This window comes from Eleutherodactylus coqui, chromosome 1 (genome assembly GCF_035609145.1).
Source record: "Eleutherodactylus coqui strain aEleCoq1 chromosome 1, aEleCoq1.hap1, whole genome shotgun sequence".
Taxonomy (NCBI): domain Eukaryota; kingdom Metazoa; phylum Chordata; class Amphibia; order Anura; family Eleutherodactylidae; genus Eleutherodactylus; species Eleutherodactylus coqui.
This window is the reverse complement of record NC_089837.1, coordinates 49,717,665-49,730,330: the sequence shown is the minus strand read 5'-3', so window position 1 is coordinate 49,730,330 and position 12,666 is coordinate 49,717,665. Positions and strand designations below refer to the sequence as shown.

General features: G+C 42.3%; 1 protein-coding gene across 1 annotated transcript in view; it reads right to left on the bottom strand.

The window, feature by feature from the left end:
* The window catches only part of LOC136620631 (cytochrome P450 2K1-like), a 53,108-nt gene that overhangs the window by 10,448 nt on the left and 29,994 nt on the right, over positions 1 to 12,666 (bottom strand). Inside the window, exons 2-4 of the mRNA XM_066595527.1 lie at positions 10,175 to 10,370; positions 9,766 to 9,928; positions 5,131 to 5,280 (exon numbers count right to left, since the gene is read on the bottom strand). Of these exons, the coding sequence (XP_066451624.1) occupies positions 5,131 to 5,280; positions 9,766 to 9,928; positions 10,175 to 10,357 (496 nt within the window). The 5' untranslated portion in view covers positions 10,358 to 10,370. The remainder of the gene's footprint in view (positions 1 to 5,130; positions 5,281 to 9,765; positions 9,929 to 10,174; positions 10,371 to 12,666) is intronic.

The window sequence follows — 12,666 nt, the reverse complement described above, 5'->3', positions numbered from 1 at the left end:
CCAATAGATGCAAGGTTACTATTTGGTAAGTAATCTTGGCATGCATAAACACTGGGTACAGCTGACTGGGAAATTTACTTAATTACAGGTATTTTAGTTGACAGCAAACTTTACTAAAGCAACCAGTGTCAGACAGCTGCTGCCAAGGCACATAAGATTATGGGGTGCATCACAAAGGGAACAGGTGCACATGGTGAGCTTTGCCGCTTTAGAAGTTACTGGTCGCACCACACATGAAATATTGTATATAGTTTCGGGCACTGGTACTCAAGAAGGACATATCAGAGCTTGAGCAGGTTCAAAGGCTGGCATCTAAAGTAATAACTGGAATGGGTGGACTAAAATACCCAGAGAGGTTATCAAAATTGGGGTTAATTAGTTTAGAGGAAAAGGCGATTGAGGGGGCGACCTCCTGTATTGTCCCCAGAAATATGTATATATATAGTAGATCTCTCCCATCATCTATTTATACCCAGGACTGTGACAAGGGGGCGCCCTCTACGTCTAGAGGAAAGAAGGTTTCCACACTAACATAGAAGGGGGTTCTTTACTGTAAGAGCAGAGAGACTATGGAACTCCCTGCCTGAGAACTTTGTGATGACAAGCTCAATAAAAGAGTTCAAGGTGGGCCTGAACGCCTTTCTTGAGTAATACAATATTATATGTATATCACTGATTACTTCAGAAGGGTTGGGGATTCAGGGATTATTCTGATTGTCAGATTGAAGTCGGGAACAACATTTTTTTTAAATCTAAAATTAGGTAAATTGGTTACCACCTCCTGAAGGTTTTCTACCTTCCTCTGGATTAACATTGCAGGATAATAGGCTGAACTGGGTGGAAATCTGGACCCTTTTACATAGGCTGATAAATCGTTCAGTGTAAATGCTTGCCCCAACTGAACGATGAACGAGAATTTGTTCACTTCTCATTCATCATTCAGTTTTTGCATTCGGAAAAAACTGAATGATGGATGGTCACATGTAAGCAGGCAGTTCACCAACGGCTGATTGCCTGCTTACTGTGAATGGAGGCGGGTGCTCCAGAATAATCCTCCTCCATTCACTATAGATACTTATTCCTACATAAAAGCACAGGAAAAAGTATCATTGGGACGACTTGTCGGGCATCTGCGCCAGATAAGTTGTCCTGTGTGAAAGGGTCCTAAATGTTTTTGCACCCTTACATACGGTACTATGCTACTATGTAACATTCTTAATTACAATTCTCAATAACAAAGTTCACTATTTTCTCAAATTACAATGGACATTTAGGAGTATTTGCAATAGGTCTAGGCCTACAGAAGGCTGACATGGTTTAGTTTCTTATCTACTTAAACATTTTGAGACACATCCGAAGAGGTTGTCGGTTGGGACTGTGCTTTGTAATGACCACCAATTGCTGGAACAAAGGGGCCACAACATGCTGAGCACAAAGTCCCTTTTATGTTCTGAATTTTCTGATTTATAGATTTCCAAGTCTATTGTCAAAAATCTCCTATTAACTACAATGGGATTGTAATGCTTGTGGCCCAGACTCAGTCGAGTGACATGTAAAAAACCTTCCCTTCACATACAGCACTTCCCCTAAGAGTTTAGATTATATATTATACTATAAGTACACACATTGTCAAAAAGTCCCGCCCCTAGAAGTTGTTGTTTTGTTGCAAAACTCAGCATGTCAGGCAGATATGCAAACAATTAGTGTTAGGCCTGATAAGGTGAACGGTTTTGCCACCTAAGGCCTTAAAAGTGGTTCCACCCTTGGCCTATAAAAAGCCTCTGGGCAAATTGGCTCAGGACACCCTTGACAGACCACCAGTAGAAAGGATTGCCTGATTGTCCAACAAGCACAAGCAGCTCCAACTGTTTTGCTGTCCTCCACTCAGAGACAGGTGGCACAATTGTTACAGGCCCCTGTGTCTGTCGGAACTATTTCCAGGTGCTTAGTTGAAAGATATTTGGTCTCACGGCGTCCATTACATGTACGATCTTTGACACCCACCGGAACCTCCGTTTGAAGTGGGGTCATGAAAAACGAAACTGGACTGGTATGGAGTGAAGCGAGTTGTCTTCAGCGACTAATCCAGGTTTAGTTTTAGCACTAACAATGACAGTGTTCGTGTTTGAAGACTTCTGAGTGAGGGCCACAATTCTGCCTTTGCTGTGGAGTGGCACACTTCCCCCACTGCTGGTGTGATGGTCTGGGGGGCCATCACATACGACACTTGGCCACCCATAGTAATGGTACAAGGGACAATGACAGCTCAGCGATATGTTCAGGACATCCTGCAGCCATATTGTTATGTCCAACCTGGATCTGTCACTCGCAGATCTACCAGAAATGCAAATAAACGACAAAACAAAAATGGAACAAAAATATGGGAAACATTGCTGCAAAGGCAAATTAGGTCTTGAGGTGCATTAAAAAAGGTATAAGGGGGAGGGATGAGAACATTATCCTCCCACTATATAGGGCACTTGCTGGGCCCCACATGGAATACTGCATACAGTTCTAGACTCCGCTACTCAGGAAGGATGTTACAGTGCTGGAGGGGGTTCAAAGAAGAGCAACTAAATAATACATGGAATGAATAGACTGGAATACCCAGAGAGGCCATCAAAATTAGGATTATTTACCCTGGAAAAAAGACGGATAAGGGGCGACCAAATAACTAGGTATAAATACATGAGGGGACAATACAAGGATCTCTCCCATGATCTGTTTATACCCAGAACTACGACGGTAACAAGAGGGCATCCTCTATGTCTAGAAGAAAGCAGGTTTCATTGCCAACACAGAAAAGGGTTCTTTACTGTAAGAGCAGTGAGACTGTAGAACTCTCTGCCTGACTATGTGATCATGGCAAAATCCATGGAGGAATTTAAGAGGGGACTGGATGTCTTTCTAGAGCGGAAGGATATTACAGGATATAAATTTTAGGTGACCAGCGGTTTGTTGATCCGGGTGTTACAGCACGCTGAACTAGATGGACATGGTCTTCATTCGGCCTAACATACTATGTTACTGTCCCTATGCAAACAAACACTGGGAAGAGCACTGACTAAAAGTAGGGCTATTACCCCGATAAGGACAGCCCCAACCGCGTACCTCAGCCCCCTAGTTGACCCTACGTGGGGAAAAGAAACAAAACCAGAAAACCAAAACAATGCAAACAAATGTAGTACTTAGCTTTAAGCTGCAGCAAGTAACTGAGTGATCCAGCAGGAACCTTCTGACTACTAGCCCAGTCAGGGAGAGACTGAGAATCAACCACAGTTCAGCTCAGTCTCCAGTCAGGTTATATAGCCCAAGTAATCATTCCCAGGTGCGACTAAACACGTCATACCAAATAGCACACCCACTAAGCCAGAAGATGTAGAGACCTCTCTAAAACCATCCCGACTATCAGCAAGGTGGCAATCCCAGAACCGCCACAACACATATATGTTGCCTCTCATGGCGGCTTTTAAGAGGCATTTTCCAGCAGAATAATGCTTGTCTGCAAACAGCAAGGGGGCCACAGGAATGACTACACAACATTGCCACATGTGGCCTGCTTGGTCGCCAGATGTATCACCAATAGAACATGTATGGGACCATCTGGGATGCCAACTTCAATAACCTATGAGTTTGTACGTCTTAGAGGCTCAATTGCAGCAAATGTGGAGTGATACACCACAGGATAGCATATGGAACCTATATGACTCCATACCATCCAGTATAATAATAATAATAATAATAATAATAATAATAATAATCTTTATTTGTATAGCGCCAACTTATTCCGCAGCGCTTTCAGGCATGGATAAATGCAAAACAATACAACAATTGCAACAATTACAATGTGAGATACATTGGGTTAGACACAAATGGGTTGAGGGTGGTACAGGAGGGGCAAGGGTTGGGGAACACAGGCAATAGGAAATTTTATGTACAGATCATTTATCTGAAGGCAAAACAGGGTGGAGCACCATAGGGAGGGGCGAGGGACTAGGTCAGGAGATTTGGTATGCTTCCCTGAAGAGGTGCGTTTTTAAGGCACGTCTGAAATTTCGTGCATCGGGAATTGTCCGGATGCCTTGGGGTAGAGCATTCCAGAGGATGGGTGCTGCTCTGGTGAAGTCCTGTAGGTGAGCATGAGAGGTTCGTATTACAGGGGTGTTTAGTCTGAGGGTGTTAGCCGATCGGAGTGAGCGCGCTGGGTGGTATACTGACAGTAGGGAGGCGATGTATGGTGGCGCAGCACCATGCAGAGCTTTGTGAGTGAGGTAGAGGAGTTTAAATTTAGTTCTGGAGTGGATGGGCAGCCAATGCAGCGACTGGCATAATGCAGAAGCATCTGAATAACGACTGGATAGAAAAATGAGTCTAGCTGCTGCATTTAGTATGGATTGGAGTGGAGCGAGTCTAGTGCGGGGGAGGCCAATGAGTAGCGAGTTGCAGTAGTCAAGCCGGGAGTGGATGAGCGCAACCACGAGCGTCTTTAGCGTGTCCGTGGTTAGGAACGGACGTATTTTAGCAATATTTCTGAGGTGCATGTGGCATGTTTGGGCCAGAGATTGGATATGGGGGGCAAAGGAGAGGTCAGAGTCCAGTGTGACCCCAAGGCATCGGGCATGCCGTCTGGGGGTTGTGATGGTGCCAGACACTGGAATGGAGATGTTGAGGGGAGGTCGGTTAGAAGGTGTCACATCTTGCATCCATCCAAGCTAGAGGAGGTACAACAGGGTACTGGAGCCTCCATGTCCACCCATATCACATCTTGTATCCAAGCTAGAGGCAGTACAACAGGGTACTAGAGACTCCATGCCCATCCATATCACATCTTGTATGCAAGCTAAACGGACTACAACAGGGTACTAGAGCCTCCCCTTCAAGTGTTCAGTTTTGCAATAATTTCTCCTTTTGCTGATATTTGCAGTGCCTGCGCCCTGGGCTCAAATCCGACCAAGGACAACATTTGCAGGGAGTTTGTGTGGATTTCTTCCATCTGCTTGTTTCCTCTCACACTTTAAAATCCTACTAATGAGCTCTATATGGATAGATCTCAATGCAAGTGATGACAATGTACAGGGCTGCAGAATATGTATGTGCTATATAAATTAGTAAACTAAATAAGTTTCTTACCTCCGTACAATTTAAACATCCTTATTAAGAAATCACATTCTTCATTAATCTTGTTTTCAATGTTTTTCTTCCCCATCCCTAGATCTCTGAGTGTTGAAATTGTAAATCTTCTCATGACTTTCCAATTCTCGCCATGAGAAAATATAACACCTGCACAGAAACTTACCAACATAGTAAAAGTAAGAAAATCGTAAATCAAGATAATTTACAATGCAAAACGATGTTCAATGAAACATGAAAGCCTGTCCGGCCTTTGGTAGCGTCATATGCTGCATATTTGCTTATCTGTAGATTAATTTTTAAATCTTAAAGTGAATGTTCACCCTTAGAACATCATAAGGGTATACAGTGAGCTCCCCCTAGTGGAGGCTGGAAAACAGCCAGAAATATGCGGTTTAAGTCTATGGCTATGTAGGAGATTTGGAGCCTTGCATGAGAAAAAATAATAAGGCTTTCTTTAAAAGAGAATATGATATCAGCACATAATGTTGGACTTTTTGGTAGGATACCTCTTGTATGATTTGATCATGTTTTTCAACACAGTAAAAAAAAAAAAAAATTAAAAAAGGGGAAGGGAAAAATAATGTGTACTGATGTATAACTTCCAGATATGTACAAAAGATACTCTTAGTATACATTGACCAAAATATTCATAGCAAAAATTAAGTGTACAGAGCCTTATTTAACAACACTGAAGTAATTATTTCTTTTACCTGTAATACCCTGCCTGACCTCATGGTGCACTGTTAAGGGGAAGTTAATGGGGTATTCCATCTCAGGAATCTTTATTTTATTTATTAAATATGAAATAAATCACAAAACATTGACCTCACCCACAAGATGTTTATTTCCAATATGCTCGGTTCTCCAGATATTGTATATATTGATTCCTCTGTCCTCCTTACCTGCCAGGAAAACCAACCAGCTCTTCAATAAAAGAACACACGAACACGAACACACACGAACACGAACACACACGAACACGAACACACACGAACACGAACACACACGAACACGAACACACACGAACACGAACACGAACACACACACACACACACGAACACACACACACACACACACACACACACACACACACACACACACACACACACACACACGAACACACACACACGAACACACGAACACACACACACGAACACACACACACACACACACGAACACACACACACACACGAACACACACACACACACACACGAACACACACACACACACACACGAACACACACACACACACACACGAACACACACACACACGAACACACACACACACACACACACGAACACACACACACGAACACACACACACACGAACACACACACACACACACGAACACACACACACACACACGAACACACACACACACACACACACACACACACACACACACACACACGAACACACACACACACACACACACGAACACACACACACACACGAACACACACACACACACACGAACACACACACACACACACACACACACACACGAACACACACACACACACACACACACACACACACACGAACACACACACACACACGAACACACACACACACGAACACACACACACACGAACACACACACACGAACACACACACACGAACACACACACACGAACACACACACGAACACACACACGAACACACACACGAACACACACACACGAACACACACACACACACACGAACACACACACACACACACGAACACACGCACACACACACGAACACACGCACACACGCACACACACACGAACACACGCACACACACACACGAACACACACACACGAACACACACACACACACGAACACACACACACGAACACACACACGAACACACACACGAACACACACACGAACACACACACGAACACACACACGAACACACACGAACACACACACACACGAACACACACACACACACACACACACACACACACACACACACGAACACACACACACACACACACGAACACACACACACACACACACACACACACACACACACACACACGAACACACACACACACACACACACGGTTGTCGCTTTCACATTTTTTTTCCCTTTCTAATCTGATGGCTCTCAGGAGTGTATGCACGCTAGCTTTTGGACTCTGGTAAATCTTTCCATAGAAGAGTGGTCAGTTTTCCTAGCAATGAGCAGTAAATAACTAGAAGAATCAAGAGTTGAAATATCTGGAGAACAGAGCACTTTGGACATAGACATCTTATGGGTGAGTGCATTGCTTTGTGATATCGAACACATTGATGCAAGATTCCTAAAATGGGAATACCCATTTTAACACTTAATGGGGCATTCTTTTTCAATTTTAAGTTAACCCATCCACTGGACTGGTGAAAACTAATGGAATTGTGGGGTCTGACAACTGGAACTCTCAACTATAGGGGACCTACACCACCCCTATTTCACAGTGCAGGATTGCTTATCCCATTAATATAGTGTAGTTATGAATTGGTCACTGGTCGAGCAGACGTGGCTTCATTCATCTCAATAGCTATTTTTGTCAGCCATTTTATCAGCTGTTTATGTTCCATTTATTTCAAAATGTGATTGTTCCCAGCAAGAGAAACCAAGTAATCTTGTAGATATGATACCTTTTAATGGCTAACAAAAATACATGATATTATAGCAAGCTTTCAGACCTCTCAGGATCCTTCCTCAGGCATAATGATGGAAATAGATAAGCGTTGTGCTTTGCTATGTCTGCCTGTTCAACTAAAATGAATGAAGCCAGGGTCGCGTATGCCTCTTCATTCATTTTAAGAAGAAATGAGTTAATTCCCTGGCCTCTGGCGTTTTTGGTCAAAAGGGTTGCACCTAGAGTCCACGGTCTTTAATTTTCTGCAAGTTACATTAACTTGCCCCATTTTATACGGTGGCACAACTTGGACTGGCAGCACCCTACATTCTACTTTAAAGAATAATTTTTCCTTCATCATTTGAACCATATTCTGAGCAGAAGTCGCTCCACCCTCCTCTTACCTTCCTAGGATGCTCTGTTTTATAGGATTATTGGTATGATAGTGCAGTTAGTATGGGATGTTTAATATGTTTCTACAGAGCTCACCTATGCAAATATTTGGCAAATAACCATAATCATACCTTGTATCAATGACATGAGGCTTCATCAAATGTTCTGCAGCTTAAGTCCATGAATTCTCAGGTATAAGAACAAAACAAATAAAATGTTATTTTGTGTTTAGTATTCTGGTAATATGCTACCTGCTCATATGTAGGAAAAAAAATAAAAATCCTAAAAAAAAATTACAAACATCACAAATAAACACTTCAAAAAGTTCTACATATTAAGTTGGTATCACATCTGTGGTAGGGGCATTTCCACGGCTGAATTACTCAGCATCAAATGGACCACATTCATTATAATGGAGTCCATTTTGTTTCCACTAAACCGCTTGGCTTTTGAGCCGGATCTGTGGTGGAACCTCTGACCGGAGGTCGCAACACAAATGTGAAACCACCCCTAGTCAATGTTGCTGTGTTAGAGGGACACAGACATTTATACCACTGTTTATGCACTTCAGCATCAGAAGTGAGACTTTGGGTCATGCCAGTGCTGACCTTTCATTGGATAATGGCCTGTGCAATACCTTCCTCGGGTGCCATTTCTCATATGGCCATAATACCTAATAGTAAGCCAAATACTGTATGTTGCCCAAATACGCTGACCAAACAGATTCATATGGCTGCCTAAATAGCAGTGCTACATGGTGCTACCACTGATGCAGTGTATAGGCTAAAAAGAATATGCTGTACAGTGCTTTAGTAGTAGTGTTCAACGATGTCTACGTAACACCAGGGGCGTAACTATAGAGGGTGCAGGGGATGCGGTTGCACCCGGGCCCAGGACCCTTAGGGGGCCCATAAGGCCTCTCCTCTCCATATAAGGAGCTCAGTACTGTGTATAAAGCATAACAGTTGGGGGCCCTGTTACAGGTTTTGCATTGGGCCCAGGAGCTTCAAGTTACGCCTCTGAGTAACACCAATAATAATATACAGTTAGGAATTGACAGACACTATAGTAATAATAAAGTATCCATGCACATCTGTTTCCCCAGGTTAAAAAAATATTAAATGTAGTCATATGAAAATGAATATTGTATACATTAAGATTTTATGTCAAGCATTTTTCAATTTTTGGCAATTTTTTTACATTTTTAGCATCAGTTTCTTTGAAAAGGAGTTTCAACCTGTCCATTGTGTCTGTGGCCCATGAGCCTGCAGTAATGCATCTCTTTAAATGCTATTAACTACCACTCAAACAAAATGGCCGCCCCCAAAGTCATGTAAAGGCAACAAAATAAAAAAAAACTGCAATCAGAAAATAAAAATAGATTATAAAAGTGAGAAATATTTCAATATCTGGTTTCAATTAGTATAAAAAGATTCTATATAAGTGACACATTCCCTTTAAATTAGCATAGAGAACATAGGAACGTATTTCAAAAGCATTGATTGGCACTCAAAAAATGACTTGCATTTGCACCACCCTAAGGACAACCCTGGCTGCAGGACGACAGCAAATGTCATTGCAAGGGTTAGGAATAGGATTCAAGTTAAATTAAAGTTACCATATCCCTTCGCTATGTCATGGAAGATGGGGACATGAGCTCGTTCAGAAAACTCTTCTGCATAGTTGACAAGAGCGTCCTTCACTGTCTCATAACCGCACAGCAAGACCATCTTCTGGCTTCCTATCTGTATGCTGAACACCGGGCCGTACTCCTTAGAGAGCTGTGAATGGGAAAGAAATACATTTTACGGAGCCCAAAAATTTCAGCCATACATAGAGAGGGGCATCTAAAAAGACGAAAACTTACAATATATTTATTAAAAAGTTCAAAAAAACATGCAAAAACTTTCTGGAGCATTTGCCCTACAGGCCCTTTACTAGACAGAATGGTTTATACAACCTGTAGTGTGAAGTTCAAAAATTCTTTACTATCAAACACATGAATACTGATATTAGTGTTATAGTACCTCCATAAAAGTCTGATAAGGCCTCTTCAGGTTTAGTATGTGCATGTTTCCAATGATCGGTAAGGGTTTGGGTCCAGGTGGGAAGTTTTTGAAAAGATTCTTTTTCGGCTCATTGAAATACTTTATTAAAAATAGGCAAAATAATATCAGCAGGAGAACTGTGACCGTGTCAATCGCGAACATAATTCTGTCAGTTCTGGAATGGAAAATGGAAACTGTTAGCCAATTGATAACTCCTTCGCTCATCTCTAAATTTGCCTTTATTAAGCAAAAAAAAAAAAAAAGAATGAATGGGGTGTCCAGTATAAGAAAAACATGGCTGCTGTTCTCCAGAAACAGCACCAGACCTGCCCGTGGTAATGCAGCTCAGCTCCATTGAAATAAATGTATATGAACGGCACCACCACAAAAAGTAAAACCTGTAGACAGGTGAAGCACTGTTTTTGGTTTTGGCATGGACTTTAGTAAGAATTAGGATTGGGTCATCCCGATTTTTTTTTTTTCTCCAAAAAAATAATCAGGCATAGCTGCTCACTACTAATTACTACCCCTTGGAATTAGTTAGCTGTAGTCAATATTTGGTAAAGCTACAGTACAAGTGAAACTGCTCATTTGTTAACATTCGCTTTCATTCCTTTGTTCATAAATAAATATTGTTGCGTTTTGTAACTTCTTCTGCTGCACAGTGTCCTGAATCTGTATTGTGATATGACCTACCCAAGACACTCATGTAGTCCAAGATCTTCACATCAATATAAACATAACAAAAATATGCTGTTGACATTTTGGTCAGTGGCATTAAAAAGGTTCTAGAAACTGGAATCTAAGGGGTTCTCTTACATGGCTTAAAGAGTTTGGGGTGGGCACCACAAATAAGGTACGCTACAAGTCCCACACTACTCAATGCACAAACAGTATATATGGAATATAATCACATTACTAGGACCACCAGCTAATATCTATAGTCGCTGTGTGCCACACGGACAGCAGCTAGACGGGCTGGGAGGGACTCCATAAGGTGCAGGTAGGTGGTCTCAGGTATCTGGAGCCATGCTGACTGCAGTGCATCCCACAGTTGCATAGTGGAGAATCCATAGAGCAAACATGACAATTGAGTTGATCCCACAGATGCAAAACTGGGGAGTTAGGCGGTCAGGAAAGTACTTGTAAATCTTGGACATGCTCTTCTAACCACTGTCAGACATTTCTAGCTGTGTGACACGTTACATTGTCTTACTGGAAAATCCCATCAGCCCCAAGGAAGACAAACAGCATGTATGGATATACGTGATCTGCAAGAATGGATTCATAACGAAATTGGTTCAGAGTGCCATCCCCGTGGATGAGTGAGGCCAGAGAATGCCACAAACGATTTCCCCAGACCATAATGCTGCCACCCCCAACTCGTGTTCTTTCAGTAATGGTTGCAGGGCGTTTGTTCGCCGATATTTCTCGTCTGCACTGCTAACGTCCATCCATTTGATGAAGCAGAAAACATGACTCATTGGAGAAGTTAACCCTTTGCCAATCAGCAGTGGTCCAAATTTGATACTGCCATGCAAGTTGAAGCCTTCTCTTCCGAGGGATGTAAGTTCTATGACCGATATGGTAAGTGGTTGCTAGATATTTGACAATCTCATAGAAAATTACAGAACTGGACTGGCAAAAGCCAACCTGTTCAATTCTCTTATCATTGGCTCAAACCTGCGACCTCCCCATTAGGCCATCCAGGACTTGGACTGCTCCTCTGCTGAAACCTAGCCATGCTTCTGTGTTTCTCTGTCTTGTCTCGACCCTGTTCTTGATTAAACCTCCTATTAAAGGGGTTCTGTCATTACAATCTGTATTTTTTTTCTCCAGTAAATCTGGCCCGCTGGCACAACCTGTGGTAAATAACACATACAAAACGTTTTTTTCAGAAGTAGTACTTACCTAGGCTCCATTTTTCACCTCCATGCTCTGTTTACATCTTCAGCCCCTCCTGCTAGGAGGTCATCTCCCAGCACCCCTTGCTGTGCTGACCACTTCCGCCCTCACAAAGCTACTTCCGCCCATCCAGTGCAGTGAATAGTCCTGCCTGCAGTCTACCAAAATCTGCTAGTGTTTCTCCCTGGGTCTCTGAACACCCAGAGTTTCCCAAGGGCCTCCAGATCTTCCCTGCAATCTCACAGTAGCCACTCAAAGCAGTCACTCAAAGCAGTCACTCAAAGCAGTCACTCAAAGCAGTCACTCAAAGCAGTCACTCATAGCAGTCACTCATAGCAGTCACTCATAGCAGTCACTCATAGCAGTCACTCATAGCAGTCACTCATAGCAGTCACTCATAGCAGTCACTCCACATGGTAAAAACAGGAATATTCCCCATGCAATGTATTGTATGAGTGTATGTATATATACATTTATCTATGCGTATATGTATCAAGATGTGTGTGTATAGATATATGTATGTATATATATATATATATATATATATATATATATATATATATATA